Below are 21,183 nucleotides of genomic sequence, written 5' to 3'. Positions count from 1 at the left end.
ATGACAGTGTATGTGGCAGAATCTCAGGTCTACACAGGATGCATAGTGAATGTATAAAAGAATGAAACTAGTTCCATCATCTCCCAAATGGGGTTCCCTCGTTTATAAAAGGATGAAGTGCTGGGTGTATTTGGATATGGGGGAGAGAGTGTACCCATTGACATGAGACTTCATGTTTCAGGCATCTGGCAAATACGTATGTAAACACGTTTTGCAGGGAAGAGCTCCTTGACATTTGTAAAAGTGTGTCCTGGGACCTTAGTAAATCCTCAAATATACTCCACCATAGCATGTAAGTTTCTCTATTTCCTCATTTTTCGGCAAGAGCTGTTTGAAGATAATTCAGATCATGTATTGAATGAATCCTGCTTGGTACCTCTTTTAATAGCCTGAGTCTTATTCAAAAGAAGATTTCTGTTTTTTTTTTAATTTCTTTTTAAAAATTAGTTTTAACAAGTTATACTCGAAAATAGGTTTTTCTTAAATTTAAAACATTAAAAGTGTGGCTGAAGTCTCTTTGACCACCATCCAAATAATCCTCCTTTTATATCTCATCTGGTATAATCGTGGTCTCTTCTATTCCTTCCCAGAGGTAACTACTGTTATCAGTTTGAAAATTCTGCGCATTTACATTCATATATATAGGTACCCATAGAATATGTCCAGTATAGCACATTTCATGATGAGGAGGAGAGGAAGCATATATCTGAGTGCAGTACTACCTTTAGACTTGGGCCAGAGGAACCTTTGCCCTGGACTGCACGCTTAGTAAGCCTGCATGTTAAAAACTCAGAGAAAATTGATTGAATAACCCATGGGTGCTTCTATCACTCAGGAATGTAGCACCCATTGCTGGCATAGCACAACCCATAATCCTAAACATATGATATGAGGCCTCCATTTTTACTCAAGTTTGGACCCTGCAAATGTTACCGAAAGCATGGTGGTGGGTGGAGGGGAGGGACTTTGTTGAACAATATGTTCACAATGGCATCATACTGTACCTGTGGTTCTATAAATTACATTTGCCACTCAACGACATATCTCAGATCATTTTATGTTAGCTCATGTGATCTTCACATTCTTCTTTACCACTGCATAGTATCCAATATTATAGATATACCATACTTGAGATAGTCTATTTTCCTAGTAATGGACATTTAAAAGTTGTATCAAAATATTCACTGTTATAAACAATACTGCAATGAACATTCATTTACCTGCCTCTTTGTACTAACGTTAAAGTGTATCTCTAGAATAGATAAAAAACTGAGTTGCTGAGTCAGAGGCTAAGCATATTGCTATAATTTTAACAGACACTACCAAAATGCTCTTCAATTTCACTGAACCAGTTTATATTCCCATAAGTAGTGATGAGAGTATCCATTTCCCCAAACCTCACCAATTCTTCATTTTCAAAAATTAATTTTTAATTTTTACTGATTACCTGCATGAAAACAATGGCATCTCATTGCATTTTTTCTAAACATTTTAAATTGATCCATGCATGGCTCACTTTTATTTTTCTTATGTTATTTATCTATGAATATAATGAACATGTGTGAAATGACAGCCCAACCCAAGAATTAGCATATTGCTAGTACTTCACATTTTCCTGTATGTTTCTCCCCAATCCTATCAACCTGTCTCTCCCCTTGGAGACATCCAATATCCTGAAATGTGTGTTTTGCATTCCCTTGCTATTTTTTTAGTGCATATGTATGTATGTTTAAATAATATATTGCTAGATCTTACTTTTTTTGGCTCTTTATAAAAAGGGTATCATACCATACATTGTCTTTTAGAACTTAGTTTCCCTCTCAACATTATTTACTTATATTCATACATGTTGCATATAGCTCAGTTCACTTGATTTTCTATTGGTATATAATAGTTTGTTACATGAATGAACTGTAATTTATTTATTCATTCTCTTACTCATGGGCATCTGGATTATTCTGTTATTAAATGCTATTAGTAACAGTGCCATGATGAAAATTCTAAAACGTTTCCTCAAATGTGTGTTTCCCTTGCCAAAAGTGAAATTGGTGGGTCATAGAATACACAAACATTCAAAGTTACAGGATAATCATAACGCCAAACTGTTTTCCAAAACAGTTATAGTAATTTACTCTCCCATCAGCTACGTATAAGAGGTCTGGTTGATCCACATCCTCTTCAACATTGGGCATCATCAGAATTAATTTTGCGAATCAAATAGCTGAAAATGACGTTGCATTGCATTCTTGATTTGTATTTCCCTGATTACTTATGAATTACATCATCTCTTCACATGTTTATTCCATTTATATTTCCTTTTCTGTGAAATGCTGATTTGTGGTTTTTGTCAGTTTAGCGATCAGATTATCTTTCTTGTATTGCTTTGTAGGAATTCTTTACGTATTCTTACTTCTAATTCTTTCTCAGTTAAATGTGTTGCAAATATCATCTCCCAGTTTGTAGTTTTCATTTTTATTTCTTATGACATCTTTAATGAACAAAATCATCTCCCTCGCCCTCCCCCTTCTGGAGAATGAAGAGAACTTTATTTAGGTCAACAGTGAAGTTAAGAGACTTTTGAGATCTGGTTTGGGAGCCTAACCAAATGAGTAACTTGAGTGCTAAATGGCTGACTTAACGAATGAACTTTTGGAGCCCAACTCCAGTGTAAATTAGGATCAGTCTCTATTTCCTTTATTATTTTTCGTTTTGATTGTTTGACTTGACCCAAGTTATAAGCCATTGCCAAATTACTTTGGAAGTATCTTTTGTTTCGATTGTGTTATTGTATGTGGATGGTATTCAAAATTATTAAAATTAACTTGATGTTTTCAATTTTATGAAGAGATGGTGGGTACTTTCTAGGTCATAACACAAAAGTGATTTCTAGCTATTGGATGCCTTATAATTATTTTCCACCTCTTTTTTTTTTTTCTATTGTGGTAAAAAACACATACCATAAAATTTATCATCTTAACTACTTTTAAATGTACAGTTCAGTAGTGTTAAGTACATTTACATTGTTGTGAAACACATCTCCAGAAATTTTTCATCTTGCAGATGAGATAGATTCCAGTCTGTCGGGAAGCCCCCAATCTGTCCAGAACATTGGATGCTCAGTTACCTCTTGTTTCCATGCTGAAGGAGGATCCCTGGTGTGGGTGGTTTCCTCCAACTCGCACTGCACTAAGTCAGACAGTAGAAGAGGTGTGAATGGACGTGCAAAATGCTGTGAGTTTTCCTTCCTGTTTTGCTGGAATCCCTACTTAGTTTTAGGTTGGTCTGGGTGCTGTACATTCTCAACTGGTCTCTGGAGTTCTTTCAAAGGTATTCCGGTCCATATATTGTTATCTTGGTGTCTCTAGGGGAAAGTAAGGGTCTGAAGCTTCCTAGTCCACCATTTTGCCAACATTACTCCCCCTTTTCACCAGTTGCCAAGCAGTACTCTGATTGTTGCTAACTCAGTGTCTCTGTGGGAGAGCAAGGCCCTGAAGCTTCTCAGTCTGCCATCTTGCTGACCCAGAATTCTTCTTCTTCTTCTTTTTTTTTTTTGTTGAGGAAGATTCACCCTGAGCTAACATCTGTGCCAATCTGCCTCTCTTTTGTGTGTGGGATGCCTCCACAGCATGGCCACAGACGAGCGGTGTAGGCCTAAGCCCAGGAACCCAAGCAGAGTGTGCTAGCTTAACCACTAGGCTGTGGGGCCGGCCCCCAGAATTCTTCTTTTTGATGAAAGTGAAGTTCTCATTTTTTTTCCTTTATGCTTACTTCTTTCTTAGTCTTGTTTTAAAATGTTTCCCTTATTCTGATGTCAGAAAGATATTCACTTATATTTTCCTCGACATGTTTTGATATTTAAATTATCGATCTATCAGGAGTTGGGCTTGATGTACGCTGTGATGTGGGGATGTAGTTCAACATTTTCGACATGTATAACCAATACTTCCTGTCCCATTTTGAGCAGTCCCTTATTTCTCCCTCAGCTGTGATGCCTCTTGGGCCTCTATCAACATTCTAGATAGGCATGGGTCTATTTGTGGGTTTTCTATTTTATTCCATTGGTCAATTTATCTGTTCCTGGGCCAAAACCACATTATCATAATTACAGCTTTTTAAAAAGTGTTAATATCTGCTAGTGCAAATCCCTCCTCTTTATTCTTCTTCAGAAGTGTCTTTGTTATTCTTGGTCTTTTGTTTTTCCATATATACTTTAGAACTCACCTAAAGTCTACAACAAATCTTGGGATTTTGATTAGAGTTGTATTAGATCTACAGACTAATTTAAGGAAGAATTGATATTATAAGACAATAAATTTTCCTATTCACAAGGATGTTTATATCCATTTCTTTTATAAAGTTTTAAATGTCCTTCAGTAAAGTTTATAATTTCCTACATATAGGTCTTGGAAACCTTTACTTATATTTATTCTTAGGTACTTCATAGTTTTTTGTTTGTCTGGGTTTGTTTTGTTTTTGCTATTGCAAATAGTGTCAAAAATTATGCTTTTAATTTGTTGTTGATCATGCGCAGAAATGAAATTTACTTTGCCTCCCAACTTGTTTAACTATTCTGTTTGTTTTAGTCATTTGTATGTATCTTTAAGTTTTCTACATGGACAATCATATCTTTTGCATGTAAATAGAGTTTGTTTGCTACTTTTTAATATTCTTGCTTTTAATTTCTTAATTTTCTCTGTCTTACTGCATTCCCTTCTATACACTCTTTTACGTCTTAATAATTTCTTGGTAGAACTGCAATTGTGGTTAAATACAACTCTGTCTTCTCCACTATGTATGCACTCTCACAATTGAACATGGAGAAGAATATCCAATAATGCTAAACTGGTCACACTTTGAATTCATAAGCACAAAGCCCAAGCAATCATACTGCATTCCCTTAGTCAATTGATTCTTCCATCCTCCTAGGCAACTATTTTACTCTGTTCTCTTTCCTCAAACCTCCAACACTCCTCCTCCATCCTCAATCTCAAATAATAACTTATTTTTGTTGAGAAAATAGAAGACAAATTCCCACACCCTTCCATTATCACATCTACTCACCTACCAGCTTTGGAACCCCCAAACTCTTCCTTCCTACTGTTACTATAGAATAATTGTCTGTGCTCCTATGGCCGAGCTCTCCACTAGTTCATAGATCTCATCTCCTCTCACCTATTTAGAAATATCACTCCAGTAATTTCCCCTCTCTCTTTCCTGCATCATCAATTTTTCCCTCTCTACTGAATAATTTCCATCAGCACACAGCATAATTCCTCCTATCTTTTAAAAAAACTCTTCTGTTGACCCCTTTTCCTTCTTCAAATATTGCCCCATTTCACTGTTCCACTTTTCAGCAAAATTTTGCAAAAGGTTTGTATGTATTCATCATCTCTAACTCTTCTCTTCTCTTTCTCTCTTCATTGGGCTTTCCACCTTCCTGATCATCAGAGTGACTGTTCTTTACTTGATGTAAGCCACTCAGCATAGAGTAAGTGAACAATTTACACCTATACTAGAGTGTGAAATTTCATGTATACCCACCTGATTACCATAAGCATACAGAAAATGGCTTCTTGGATGGAATACCATTCCGACAGGAGAAGAGAATGACGAAGGAAATGAGAAAAGTGGAAATTTTTCTTTCAATCTTGGTTTGTTATTTTTTAGGATGCTCACAGAAGCACTGGTATTTTTCTAGAAATAGATAAACAAAGCATGAGCAAGTCATAACTACTTTTCCATTAATATTATTAGTCTATTTTATAATTTTTAGAGTTTCGTGATACTTGGATTTTGATTAAGATAGGGACATACCCATCAACACAGCACAGAATTGGAAGGATTAGCAACCACTGGTATCTCTTTAGTCTGCCCCTCCTCCCCCATATATGTCCATTTTATGGATGTTGAACATGAAGTTTAGGAAATTAAATAATCTGTCCAAGGTTCTGTAATGAATGGCATGGGGGGGTTTATTACAGAATCATTATTGAACTTGACAGACAGACTCCAATGCCTATACTCATAACTATCATGTCAACTACTTTTTAAAAGTGTGGATGCTTGGGCCACACTCCAATTCTATTGGGTCATGATCTTGAAGGGGATCAGATATGCTCCCCAAGATATGTCACTTTGTTATAAAGATTATTTTAAGCTGAAGACATTTGAGACTCAACAGATGCAGAAAAAAAAGCTTTCCATTATCTGACTAACAGCAGGAACTTCTGGGAAATAAGGCTGCAATTAATTCCTCTTCAGAGTAGATTTACTCTCAGAAGGGAGAAGGAGAATAAAACCTACCCCAAATCTCTCCTCCAGGGGAGTTATATGGCCCTGAAGGAGATAGGAAGACCACTCATACCTGTATAAACAAACACTGTCACAAACTTTCTTAGCTCCTGTTTGTCCTCCTGTAAACACGTCATCTTTCCATTTGTTTTCCCTTAAGTGCCTTTCTCATCCCCCTTAAATTATTAAGATGGCTTATAACCTCAAAATTTTAACCACCTTTTTGAGTTACTCATCACTGACTTTTATCCGCATGTATGTGCACTGCATGCGTAATAAGATGTTTTCTTTTCTCCTGTTAACCTATCCTTTGTCAGTTTAATTTGCAGGGCCCCAATAACTAAACCTAAAAGGGTAGAGGAAAATTATTTTTTCTCCCTTAAAATCATGAGGGTAGGGCTACTTCCATTTTTTGTTCATTTAACTAACCATTTTATGGAAGCTTATATTTATATAAACCATACTCAGCTTATATTCTCTTGGAGAATAAGCAAAGAAGGATCACTATGCAAAAGGCATCATATTTTCCATTTACATCAAACTGAATGATAATCAGAGGCAAGGAATTTCTAAAGTGTCTCAAACTATATTATTAATCATAAATAATTTTCTGGTTATATTATTTAAATAAATAATAAAACCAATTTTATCAACTTCTATTACCAAAGATAACAAGAACTTAGAAATAAGTTCTGCAAAGATAAATTTCATTGTTGTAGTGTCCAGAGCAATCACCCCTGGGCTGTAAGGCCTACCTGGTTAGAGAAGAGGTAAATGCCAGAACTGTGCTCTTGGTCGATGAGAAATGTTATCACAGTTGAAGGAATAGTCTTCGCTCCTTTCGAAATGTGAGGTAAGCAAGGCAACCATTCAAGAAATGGTTCTTGACTATAAAAACAAGAGCTTGCCTACAAAAAGAGAAAGGAAAAGTTAACGCCATTCTTGAACTAAAAGTCCTAATTAGTTCTCTCAGACAAATAAACTAATGAACCATGGTGTTGTTCTGACTGACCACAAATAATAGTCATAAATCATTAATGTCTGTGCTTCTCTTCTGGGGGCTTCGAATCCAGAAAATACTGCAAAGCATCCCTTTCTGGCATGGATTGTTTTTCTAGAACTACTATGTAGATCTAGATTTAACATATTGGTAATTACCATTAAACCCAAGTAGAGGCACCACTGGGAGCAAAGAGTGATCGTTAAGCTTTTCAGTTTGTAGAATTATCACTTTTTACATTAAAAACAATCCATGACAGCATGCACCATAAAGTTTCTTACCTTTTAAAATATTCAATACCATACCTCACTTAGCGTCCTGTTTCTCTCAAAGGCAATAGTAACATAATCAACTATAAAATATAATGGTACAAAAATTACAAGCAGTATCTATATTTCTAAATGTATCATTAATTAAATATACTCAAATACAATTTTCTTGCACTTAAAACAGGGCACGCCTATTGTCTAAGATTTAAACTAATTTTTTCCCCTCAGTTTTAGGCCATTAACTTATACAAAACCTATCTTTACATTTTATTCTATTTTTATTTTATGTCACTTTGTTTAATCTATATACGCTATCTAGTGGAAAAAAAGCCTGTTAATATCTCTTTCACTAGAATTTACCTTCAAAGCGTTCTCTGTTAGCAAAACATCTTTCATTATACCACAATTTTCCTTTGACATAGTCAACCTACATCAATAAATAAACAAAAATATCATTTAGGCAATGTATAGACTTAAGATATAAAATAGAAAAAACGTTAAAAATGTAAAAGCTCAATAGTTCAAGCATGTGAGGCAAATAAAGAGAGAAAAATTGTATGCAAATAAAATCAAAGGCTGCAGAAGGGGGACAAGAAATAAGAATATGTTTTTTTGAACAACACACAAAAAAGGAATAAAAAGAAAAGAAATTTCACATGAATTAGCATATATTAATGGAAGATACCCCAGTCTATGAACTGTTTTTCTGAAGCTACCAGAAGCTGTTAGCTTTTCATCACAGGTACAACGGTCACATGTTTATCTTTTATTCATTAGCTGCAGCTGGCTTAAGGGGTCTTCACAGAAGCCTGACAGCAGCAAGAAGCAATAAGAAAAAAGCCACAAAAATACAAGTTTTGACAAATTGGTCATAAGAGAGAAACTTCCAGGAAAGTGGGATTGTATATGTTGGATGTTAATTATATGCAAGAGTTTAAGATGGTTTTGTTATAGGAAAATTCTAACTTTAACTTATTGCTGTGACAAAAGGTAGACCGTCTTACATTTTTATAGACCAGTAATAAAATCTGCATAATCTGTGCATTAAAATCCTTTTAAATGTTCTAAAACGTCGATTGTGGCGATGTTTGCACAGTTCTGTGACTATACTAAAGGCCATTGAACTGTACACTTTAAATGAGTGCATTTTATGCTACGTGAATTATATCTTGATAACTCTTATAAGCAAACAAAAAAGCCTTTTAAAACGGAATGGACAACAGTTATTTGAATGGTGTGGTATCTTCAAGCTAAGGTGTTATATCAAATGAACCTTTTGGGTTCTCATATAAATCTTCAGGTTTGCAGGGTACCGTAATTATCATTATAATATCTGGGCAATTAATACAGAATTTTTATTGGGCGCTGACTTAAGTTCCTTCTCTTTCTCTTTAGACTCCTTGTTTTTTTCCTACCTGGAATCAAAGTGGGGTAACAGCCCAGTGATTATCCTTGGGGATAATTTAATCTCATCAGGCCAACTTCATTCCAAGGATGAGCTCATGACCCAGGCCTGATTTAGTGTCACAGGACTGGTCAGGAACGGACACAAGATCCTGGTCAGATGAATGGGTCGGCCCTGAGACTTGCTGGAACCACCGGGAAAGAGACACTTTATTCCTGTTAGGATTGCTAAACTGATCGCATATAAACCTGGTGGCTATTTTTATTAACAAGTGGAGAAAAAAATACTGAGAATGAAGCCAAAACAGAGGAAAGCAGAAAGTTGAGAAGACAGAGTCCTATCGACGTGTATTAGACACTAAATCCAGTCATGTCTGGAAGCCAGATTCATTCACCCCTTGAATTCCCCATTCACATGAGCCAACCACTTCCCCTCCTTTGATAAAAAGCAGTTTTAGTTTGGTTTCTCTCTTTGCCTTCAAAAGGTTCTATCTGTGTAGGGAAGAGAATCCAAGTATTTTCTTTTTCGAAGTTTCTGCTTTGTTTTACGAACCGTGCTGAGCCTTTTCTGATGTAATGTTATTTAATCACCTTGCCTCTAAGAGGTAGATATTATTATGCCCATTTTAAAATGAAGAAATCGAGGTGCAGGCTGTTATACAACTTATTCAAAGTCAGCTGTTACGTGGCTAGTGAGCTAGTACAAGATTTGAGTCTAGTCTGGCTCAGTCATTGATTCAGCAAACATGGAGGCTGCCCCGTGCAAGCAGCGTCGTATCTTACGAGCATACAACAGCAGATAAGATAGTCCTTGACATGAAACCCAACGCCTTGTGAGGCTAGTCAGGGGCCCAACCAGACAAAATAGGGTGACAAATGACAGGAATTAGTGTTGAGAGCTTTGAGATTGCACAGGAAGGGCACCTTGGTGGTCGGCGAGGGATTCCTGAAGAATTAGAAATTCTCTAAGTAAAATTGAAGGGAGGAGGAGGGAGTGCATGCTAAGAAGAGAAAACATTTTATGCAAAGGATTCGAGGTGCGATACATGTTGGCTCACTTCAGGGAAGGCACGTAGCTCAGCGTGGCTGGAAGGATGGCTTGAGGTGAGATGACAAGGCTGAAGATGTAAGGAAGGCTCTGACCACGAAGGATCTTATATGTCTCACAAGAGTTTGAGTTTTATCCTAAAGGAAGTGACCCAAAGTCCCTGCTATTTCCACTAAACAGATTTTGGTGGCTAACTAGCAGATTTTGCCTCACACCAAGTTCCCAATTTAGGGTCTTTGTACTTAATATTACCTCGGTCTGGACATGCTTTGTTGAAATCATTCCTTCAAGTCACTTGAGTTTCTGCTTAAATTGCATCCCCTTGGAGAGGCCTGCTATAATCACCCGATTTAAAATATAATATTATCTCCCCTTCACTCTCTATTTCCCTTACCTGCTTTAATTTCAACAAGCCCTCATTATTATCTACAATCATAGCATGCATCTGTTTGTGTACTTGTTTATGATCTATCTCCCATAATAGAATGGTAATCTACATGAGAGCAGGGACTCTATCTGTCTTGTTCACTCTGGAATCCTCTTTGTCCAAACTAGCCTGGCATATAGGAAGTGCTCAATAAATATTTGTTGAATGGATGAACGAGTGAATGACTAAAGCATCAAGTGTTAACTTCTTCAACTACCTGCCTGCGCAGCCACACACACCCATTCTTACCATCCTTCCTTCCATCATTATAAAAGAGGTCTCATCCAAAGGTAAATCCCTGTACTTTTATGAATAAGTTCACTCTTCTCCTTTCCTCTCCCACTGCACTCTCTCACTACCCTGCAATCCCTCATATTTCCCTTCTCTCTCATCACTACGAAAAACACCTGAGTTTTGCTGAGATATTTTAGCTCAAGAAGATTTATTATAATATCCTTGCAAATGGTAAAAACATTTTTGAAGGACAATTTGTAGTTATCTTTCAATATTGCATAAGCATTTACTCCTCGATCTGCCAATCCAAGCTCAAGGAATGTATTGTTCTGGTATACCTGGACACACATAAACTTGCTGGGTACAAAATTATTAATGGCAGCATTGTTCGTAATACAAAAGGTTAGAAAACTACCCAAGTATCCATCGATAGGGGACAGGTTAAGTAAACTCTGGTAAGTCCATACAATGGAATACTTGCAGCTATAGAAGAATGAAGGAGGAGGAGGGGGAGGGGGAGGAGGAGGAGAAGGAGGGAGAGGGAGGGGAGGAGGAGAAGGAGGAGGGAGAGGAGGGGGAGGGGGAGAAGAAGGAAGGCCTTTCTCCATGTATGAATATGGAATTTTCCCCCCATATACTGATAAGTGAAAACAACAAGGTATGTACATAATATATTTAGTATATGGTGTAAGAAAGTGAGGAGCAGAATATATGTTCATAATTATTTGAATTTACATTTATAAATCACTGAAAAGATAAAAAATAATAAAAAGTTACCTGTAGGGGACAGGGGGAAGCAGGGGGAGTATATACAGAGGGGGAAATGAGACTTGTCAGTGTGTATCTTTAGGTAACTTTTTTGGTTTTTAACTATGGAAATGGATTACTATTTGAAAATAATAATTTTTAGATGTTGAAAATTCTAACTTCCCTACAACATGTCCTCTCTGTTTCAAGATTCCCCATCTAGCACTCCATTTTGATTTATGCAGATAGACAGAAAACATATAAATAGATATTAGATAAAATGAAAGAAACAGCTAAAAGTTGCTCATCACTCTTTCCTCTTCTCTTTATCTTCCCAGTACCTTTTCTCATTTGTTTATTTTGTTAAAGCTCTTTCTTGAATATTTTCCTTAGTTGGGATAACTGGGTGATACACTCTCTGAATTCTTTATTAATCTGAAAAATGAATAATCTCTTGGCTGGAAATAGGATTTTTGGACTTGGTCCTTTTGTTTTGATAGTCTGTAGATGTTGATTTTCTTTCTGTTGGTAAACTTGTAACATTTTCCCCTTAACCCCAAAATTCAGAAATATTAGTAGAATATGCCTGCGTGTACATTTGTTTCAGTCCTCCCAGGATGTAGTTGACCTTTCCAATATACAGTCTTGGATCTTTCTTCATCTCAGTGTAATTTTCTTCCATTATTTGTTTTATTGTTGCCTCTCTTCTATCTGTTCCTTTTTTATTCCTTCTGAAAACTCTATCACTCACCTCTTAGAACTTCTGGATCCTCCCCAAAAGCTCATCTTTACCTTCATGATTTCTATCTATCTTCCCTAGATCGTTCGAGAAGCTTCTTCCTCTTGATCTTCCATGCCACTAACCTGCATTTAAACATTAGCTTCAATATATTCCGTTTTTTAATCGCAATTTGTGGTATTTAGTCCCAGGAAGTATTTTTATGCTGCACTTGAAACTCCTTATGAACGTTAGCTGCCTTTTTTTCTTGTTAATATCCCAGTGCCAATGACAGTAAACTCATAATAGGTGCTCACTGGATAATTGTTAAACGAATGAATGAATTAAATTTTGTTGTTCTTGTTCAGTTGTTGCCTTCTCCATCAGCAACTCTGGTATATGTTTTGATTCTAATGATCTTATGCTCTCAGGCTGCTGGGCAGGCTTAGATGTATTTTGAAGGGAGGGCTCAGGTCTGGTTTGGGGAGCACCTCAGCTTATGGCAATATTGGAGTGACAGAGGCCAAGTGGTCTCTCCTGCTCTGGGCTGCCATTCTCCCTCACCTCGGAACCAGAAAGAGGCTTCCTTGCTGCCAGGTCTCCTTCAGCCTGCCCACCTCAGGCACAGGGAGAACACAGCCTTCCCACTAGGCTTCTCTCTAGCAGATCAGCCACAGGCGCTTGGCCGGTAGAAACCTTCCCCAGGAGTTCAGGGAGCTCTGAAAGCCAAGCTCCCTCCAGGATCTCCACCTCCCAATCCTCCACCTGCATCTCTTGTGTTGCCAAATGCCTTATTCTCACCTAACCCATGAACAGAAACATACGCCAGCTCTCCTCAGTGGATTCCTCAAAGCTTGGTCTCCAAGTGACTCCAGCTATCCAGCAGCCCCCAAACACTTTTGACTTAACAGGCAGGTGGACTGGAGATGGAAGTTAGTGGGAGCTGAGGCGTAGAGAGCAAAGCTCAGATAATGATCCTCCATCGCTTTGTTTTACAACTTTTTGTGTGGTTCAGTTTTAGGTGTACCTCTTGCAATTAGCATATAGCTAGATTATCTTTAGTTTTCTATAATATTCATTTATATTAATTGTAATAGCTGATATATTTGGATTGATTTCCACCATCTTACTTTATAGGTGGTTTCCCAGTCTTTTCTCTTTGCATGTTTTCCTCCTTTCTTTTCGTAGAACTGATGGATTACTTTATTTATTTATTTTTTTTGGTGAGGAAGATTAGCCCTGAGCTAACATCTGTGCCAATCTTCCTCTACTTTATATGGGACGCCACCACAGCATGCCTTGATGAGCGGTGTGTAGGTCCGCGCCCAGGATCCAAACCCTCGAACCCTGGCCCACTGAAGCAGAGCATGGGAACTTAACCACCAGGCTGGCCCCCTGATTACTTTTTAATCCTTTTTTCCTTCCTCTGGTGGTTTGGAAGTTTAAGGTTATACTTCTTTTTCTTCTTCGGTAATTATCCTTTACATTTTATCATTTATGTTGCACTGTACATTTTTTAAAAAAATTCTGAAGTTATTCCCCATATTAATTCTCCTACCAAACAAGGATCTTAAAATACTTTGGTTATCCACTAATAGCTGTCTCCATTCCTCCCTATATTGTCTAGAGTTTTGGTTCCACCCGATTATTAAACACAAAATTTGCAAGTTATTTTTTATGCCAATTCTGTTCTTTGAACAAATATTTCCTAAGAGCCTACCTTGTGTCAGGCACTGTTCTAGACATGGATCCTGGAGTGAAGAGCACAGACAAGGTTCCTGCCTCGCTTAGAGCTTACGTCCCAGTTCTACCGTTATTTCTACCATTGTTTCTGGCATCCCACTCCTTCCCGGGCATCTCTGGATGGTAAGCTCACCTAAGGTCTTATCCTAATGTCTGATCTGTGCAAATTTCTTTTCTTCCCCCTCATTCTTGAATGATATGTTTGGAATTCTATTTGGACAGTTATTTCCCCCTTTTCTTTCTAATGTAAATCAGTTTTGCCTATTTGGCCTTCCCAGTTCTCTGCTTCACATTTCCTCCGATGAGTACGGCAAGAAGTCAGTTCCATTTGCTTCCTGAGAAATAAGTGTGCCTTCCTTCTAGACGGTGTGAGTATGCACCTGTGTGCACATGTGCGTGTGTGCCCACAGGCCTGTATGAGGACAGAATGGGGAAGGGACGTGGTAAAAGGCTAGGAATACTCATAATTTTGTTGTGGTTTCCAAATGGAAGTATGCTTATATGTTAATGGGAATAACCTAGTTGAATCACAAAACTTGCCTTTATAATAGAGAGGGGAGATAACTGATGGAACAAAATCTCCCCCAAAAGGGCCAGAAACAGAGCTGTGGTTAGCTTATATGGCACTTTTGTGCAAATTAGAAAAAGTGCCCCTTTCTGCAGGTGGGACAGACCTACACAGACGTAGATGGATCAGGGAATAACGTGTTGGCCAGATTTCAGCCCCTACTCTCTTTTCAACTGGGCGGCCGTGTGCAGAACACACCCTGAGAACCACAACAAGCCTGGACAGGACATATAAAGAGGGAGGGGGCGGCCTCAGAAACAAGGAGGGGACACTTCTTCCTTTGAAACAGAAGGAGAGATCATTGCTTAATCCTTGCTGGAAATACTTTTTTTTTTAGTTCAAACTGTAAATTATATTACAGTATCAGGAATAATCTATATTATAAATTATTGTCTTATCTCATCTCTTAGGTCATCCAGGAAACACATATCTTTTAACCAACCCTTGGAAATTTAAAGCTTCTTACCCTTTCGAAACCACAAAAGTCTGCCCTTGAAAACTAGAAGAAAAAAAATGAAACTTTAATTTTTTGCTTGCATATCAGAAGGCATAATAAAACAGCAATTTAAATCAAACTAAAAGGAATGATCCTTTTTACATCCCAGTATTGGAGTCAAACACTGAAACCAGCCTCTAAAGTCGTTTACACAACATCCTGGAGATTTCTCCCTCAGTCTTCGCCTTGTTGCGCCATTAGATCAGTTTATTTATGCTTTAACTTAATTCCAGAAAGGATTTAAGATCACAACTGCACCTCTTAATCATTTAAATGGAGGCGTTAAGAAGTGCGCAGAAGGATAGGAAGTCTGCCTCCACTGGGGATTAGGAAGGCACACCCTGATCCTGTTATTCCTCCACAGCCACTCTGTCTTCTGCCCAGCCCAGGGCAGCCCCAAGACCAGGCCCTCGGGACGTACAGCCGGGCCTAATTCTCTGTGCTTTGACCTTAGGTCACAGCTCCTGGCTTCAACTATCCCTTTAGCAATCACATGGTAAACACATAAAAGGCCAGAGCTATCAGATGTCTGAGCAACAAATGGTACTCTCTTGGAGATGGTGAGGAAGGAGGGAAGGCTGTGTATGTTCGTACACCTGAAGACGGATAACAGTTACCATGTGTAAGAAATACCTGCTTCTCAGCCAATACAATTGCCCCGTCTGTGCTTCCCCTTATCTTTTCTCCTCCTGCTCTTATTTCTGTTGTGGTAATTTTTTGAGAGGTGTTTATTAACATGTTTAAGAATTTCATGGTATGCAGATTGCATATCCTCACCAAAACACATATTCCCCTTCTCTCAATCCCAAAACTTACTTTTAATTTATGTTACTTTGTAGTACCATGTTTAGCTTTGTAAATCACCCTAAAGCATTTTGGGAACTTATATAACTATAGATAAATAGACAGATAGTTAGATAGACAAAATGTTTTCTATTTGTAGTATTTAAACTTAGTATAAATTTGTATAGCAATAAAACTAGTACCATTTCCCAATGACATATTCGACACTATAAGGCAAAGGAGAAAGTTACTGCATGATGCTTTTGCATTTTTTAAAGGAGGAAGCATTTCAATTCTGAGATACGCCACACATAACTCAAGTATCCAATATTTCTACTTTATGTCACAGAAGATATTTAAGGTTAACTATTAGTCAGAAAGCAATTCACGTACCATTAAGACAGAGGATGATGGATAACGAAGATCTCCACTTATAAAAAGACCCAAAGAGGTAAGGATAACTAAAAAATGATTTGTTAAGACCATATCCACCACTGAAAGCTCTGTGTGTTCTAAAGGAAGAAACCATATCATGGGTTAAAAAGGAAGGAAAAAGCTCCGCAGAAAGCAAAGACATTTCATAAACATTGATCGAGTGGTGACATGAAATGCTGAGGATGAAGGCGCTGTTAGAGGCATTACCTTCTCCAACTTGGGAATAGATCATGTCCGTCAAGTTATACCACGTGGTATCGTCATAATTCCAAAATCCCGAGAAGGTGAGGCCTATGTAAACACCTACCATGACAGAAAAGAAAAATGAAGTCTGGACGACTCTGCAGAGTGAGTCACGCACTTCCACGGCGCTAGGTCTTTAGGTACCAGAGCCTGTGTCTGTTCCACCTTCAACTCATTCTCCGCCCCACCTCCACACCCCTCTCCACTGTCTGAATCTAACTTCCCTGAGCTGGAAAGACGAAGTAACCACCACAGGATTTTAGCCAACCATCTGACTTAATTATTAAGGACTTTGTGTTATATTGACGGGGATCAGTATACGCCACCTCAAAATACCCCACTTCAGCCTAAGGATTATTTTGAGCTGGAGGCAATTGATGATCAACAGATGCAGGAAGAGTTCTCTGCCTGATCCTACCTAAAAGCAGGGCATAAATTTCCCTTTGAGAAAGGTGCCCACCCCCCATACCAGGAAGAGAAGAGTACTCTTCGCCAGAGATGCGGAGTCAACATTGAGACAAGCTTGCATAAACAGACCTTACTAAAATAACTCTTATCTTCCATTAATCCCATCTCATATTTCCTAGTCACCTCCCCACAATTCATCATCCCTTGAAGCCTAGATCCCTTTCTTTTGTTAAAATGGTATATAAGCCCACGAGTTTAATCACTTCTTTGAGTTTCAATTCTTTTCTGTGAACTCCCACGAATGTAAATATTAATAAAGATTGCGTGCCTTTTCTCCTGCTAATCTGTCTTTCTTAGTTTAATTTGCAGGCCCCCAATTATTGACCCTAAGAGGGTACAGAAAGTGTTTTTCCTCCTTGAAAATATACTTCTAAGCATGAATATGTTCCTCTTTCAGGAAGACAGTCTTAGTCAACAACTATAAAAAACTCCAAAGAAGAAAATTAAAACGTAAACTCCAAGAGGGAAGAAACTGTATTTGATTTAATATTTGCGACCTAAAAAATAAAAATAAATATTTGCTAACGCAAACAGTATTATTATTGTCTAGTTTTTCCAGGAAGAGGAAAGTTAAAGACAACCTTTGCCTTTCTAAGCACTAAGCCTAGTTTTACAGGTAACAGTCTAGTTCTACTATATTCTAAGTGGGGATGATGACAGGTGTCCAGCATGAAGTCACATGACCAGACTCCTGCAAAGTTTAGAAATATTTAATGCAGAAGGAAGCAGTAAAATAAATGCTTTATTCTGGTTAATATTTCAGAATGAAATTAAGTTACAGGCCACTCTCTATGACAAACTGGCCACAATCATATCCCAGGGTTACAAAAGCTGATGTGGATCATTGTGAAAAGTTCAGATTTTATTCTAATGGCAAAGGGAAGCCACTGAAATGTTTGAAGCAGGAAAGTGACGTGATTTGGCTAACACTTGAGATCACTCTGGTGGTTGTATGGAGGGTACATTGTCCTGGGACGAGAAGAGAAACAGAGAGACTACTTAAAAGACTGTGAATTAGTCTTGTGGAAAAACAGTGTTGACTTGACATAAGATTTTAGCAGAGTAGACAAGTGGTCATGTTGGGGATAGCACCATCCTGGATTGTCATGAGAGTAGAAGTGGTCAAGAATGTGTCCTGGATTTTAGTTCTAATTGGATATGAAATGGGATGAGGAATACCGGAAAGGAGCAGATTTGAGAGAGAGATGAAACAAGAGTTCTGGATTAGACTTGTTATATTTGAGATGCTCATTAGACATCAAGAGGAAATGTAAAATAGACAATTGAATATAGGAGTTTGGTCTCAAAGGAGTGGTCAGCACCAAAAATATAGACTCAGGAATCATCAGTCTGAAGATGTCATTACTACCAGGAGACTATTAAGTTTCCCAGAAAGAGAATATGGTTACATAAGGAAGGACCATCAAGGACAAAGCCCTGGGTTCATCAACATTTTAGAAGTCACACCAAAAAGGAGCTGGCCTATGAGGCTGGCCCCCATGGCCTACTGGTTAAGTTCAGTGCACTCCGCATCGGCCGCCCGGGGTTCGGTTCCTGAGTGTGGACCTACACCACTTGTCGGTGGCCATGCTGTGGCAGTGACCCACATACAAAATAGAGGAAGATTGGCATAAATGTTAGCTCAGGGCAAATCTTCCTCAGCAAAACAAACAAACAAACAAAAAAAAGGAGCTGGCCTAGAAAACTAAGGAGTGACCAATGAGGTAAGATCCAAGTAATTGCAGGTGGTGTCAAGAAAACTAAGAGAATAAAGTGTTTTGAGGAGAGTGGTCAACTGTGTCAAATGCTGCCAGGAGGGAAAGTAGAGCAAGGATAAAGAACTGGCTGTTGGAATTGGCAATATGGAGATTATGGGTGATCTTGGGAAGAACTGTTTCAGTAGAGTGATGGGAACAAAAGTCTGGTTTGTTGTAGTAGAATGAAAATAAAAATGGGAGGTGGAAAACGTAGCACCATCTACAATAAATTCTTTCCATAAATTTTGCTTTGAAGGAGATCAGAGAAACGGGGGATGGGAGTAAAGTGAGATAAATGAAGATTCTGCTTAAGATGGGGGATCTTAGGGTAGGTTTGTGTGTTAATGGATCTGACCCAATAAAGGGGAGAGCATGATGATGCACGAGAGAAAGGTGAGATTTTCAGGATAGATGCAGCAGCAAGGATCTTCAGATGGCTAGGGGAATGGGATCCAGAATGCAAGGGGTGACAGGTAGCCTTTGATAGCAGCAGAGACACTTCTCACAATGCAACAGGCAAAAAGGCAAATGCAACTAAAAGTGCAAGTAGGATGGCAGACTCGCAGGTGCAATGATGAAGGAGTTCCTTGTGATCAATCTTGATTTCCTATGTGAAGTATTAGATAAAAGCACAGCAGAGAGTGAAAAGGAAAAGGAGGTGATATAGAGGGTTTGAGGAGTGGGAAGAGGTGTGATAAGGTCATTTTGCAGAGTGGGAAAATAAACATACCAGGGAAGAGAGAGAGAGGACTTCCGGGCGGTGCTGAGTGCCCACTTGAGATTTGTGATCATGAATTTACAGCTAGACCAGTCGATGGAATTTTAACATGAGACTGGTGTGCAATTTTTTCCTAGCAACATTCTGCTATTTCAGCGAAGGAGTAGAGGTGGTTTGACTAGAGTTGGAGTTGTACAGGTAAGGAAGAAGAGAAGGGCAAGGAAGTTACAGAAGTATTTATAAGGATGGATTATGCAAATTATGGTGAGAAAAGAGAAAGATATGGATGTTGAGTAGTGAAAAAAGTGGTAGGGACAACATACTGAAGTCTCAATGAAACCAAAGAAATGTTGGAATGTTGAGTACTAGAGTAGACTGAAGGAATAGGAGGGAGTGGATGGAGCATGAGATGCTTGTCGTGGAGATTTTGGAGATAGTAACATCATTAGAGACAACAAGGTCAAGAATATGATGGTAGAATAAGATGGGGAAAGATCATTGGAGGTGGGGAAGACTTGAAATTGAGTATTGCACAGTCATCCATACGGATGGTGAAGTCACCAAAAATAGTGACAAAAATAAGGCGGAGAGGAAGGCAGGGGTCCAGAGGCTAAATTCATCAATGAGTGAGCGACGGGAAGGTCACCAAAGGCTGGCAAACAAGAAGAGTTAGAGGGAGGTAAAATCTGAATTCAAAGGAACTGGGCATTTTGAAGGAGAAGGCGAGAGTAATTATTAAGAAGTAGCCCTAAGGAGCCAGGATGATAACCTTGCCCTTGGGCTCTGAGGCATGTGACATATAAGAGGGCTGCAGAGGAGAGAATGCTAACTGGGAATGGCCAGTTGCTCTTTATGACAAGAAAGTTAAGGGGCCACGCAGAGAAAAGATAAGAAGTATGGGGGAGTTTGCTGATGACGGACCACAAATTCCAATGAAAGGATTTGGGTGGATGGAGAGGGACAGAAGTTTGGGTGAAATTAAAGGAAGCCAGAACAGTTTGTGGGTTAGGATCACCATAGGCGACCTGGGAGGCTTAGGTTTCCGGTGGTGACCAATAAAACTGGGATGAGAGGCATGACGACATGTTAGGATTGTCATCGAGAAGGAAGGTGAGTAATAAGTCCAAAGTGGAACCCATGAGGAACCTGGATACCAGGTGCCACCATTAACTCCATGTGGTGTGGAGGCCAGATGGGGACAAAAGGGACCTTGCAAAGGAACTGCTGGTTTAGCCAGCGGCAGCTTGATACTATGGGAACTTCTTTTTTGCTTCAGTACAGTGGTGACCAGCTGGAGAAAAAGTGGCTTCATCTGAAGAACATGTTGCTGAAGCTGTTTCTTTTCTCAAGAGGTTGAGGCTGTCTAGTGAGTGAGATCCCAAGGAGCAGAGACTGCCCCTTCTCTCCTGTGACCCTCAGTCGTGTGGCAGGACCAAGCAGCTGAGAACGGCTCTTCTCCTGCGGCTCCCGGAAGTAAGGTGGGTATTGTTTTTTGGATAGAGGAAGAGGAGGAGCCCCAGCCTTGCATCCATGGAACAAAGCTAGAAAAGAAGCTGAGTTTCTGTCTGTTTGATGTAGAGGGGAAAGAGACACAAGTTATAACTCAACTAATTCAACACAAGCAGGCACTCAAATCTAGAGATAACTCAAGGACGGCAAGCCAGCAGGAATTCAACAAAATTGGGGCAAGGCTATTTGTCTTTCCCTATACCAACGCATACCGTTTTAATTTATTTTATAATAAGTAGGGCAAGTTTTTGTTCTTTTTATTCTATTTAAAATTATGTTATTCATGTTGCTTCAGTCTCTCATATGAATTTGTGGATTGGCTTGT

General features: G+C 38.7%; 1 protein-coding gene across 1 annotated transcript in view; it reads right to left on the bottom strand.

The window, feature by feature from the left end:
- Positions 1-21,183, bottom strand: part of CATSPERB (catsper channel auxiliary subunit beta) — a 100,836-nt gene that overhangs the window by 58,060 nt on the left and 21,593 nt on the right. The window contains exons 7-13 of the mRNA XM_087448042.1: positions 16,371-16,466; positions 16,122-16,240; positions 14,916-14,948; positions 7,921-7,987; positions 7,597-7,643; positions 7,047-7,199; positions 5,542-5,694 (exon numbers count right to left, since the gene is read on the bottom strand). Coding sequence (XP_087304168.1) covers positions 5,542-5,694; positions 7,047-7,199; positions 7,597-7,643; positions 7,921-7,987; positions 14,916-14,948; positions 16,122-16,240; positions 16,371-16,466 — 668 coding nt within the window. The remainder of the gene's footprint in view (positions 1-5,541; positions 5,695-7,046; positions 7,200-7,596; positions 7,644-7,920; positions 7,988-14,915; positions 14,949-16,121; positions 16,241-16,370; positions 16,467-21,183) is intronic.

This window comes from Ceratotherium simum, chromosome 24 (genome assembly GCF_057802395.1).
Source record: "Ceratotherium simum simum isolate JZ-2026a chromosome 24, ASM5780239v1, whole genome shotgun sequence".
Classification (NCBI taxonomy): domain Eukaryota; kingdom Metazoa; phylum Chordata; class Mammalia; order Perissodactyla; family Rhinocerotidae; genus Ceratotherium; species Ceratotherium simum.
The sequence above is the reverse complement of the archived record's forward strand: the minus strand, read 5'-3'. Positions and strand labels throughout refer to the sequence as shown.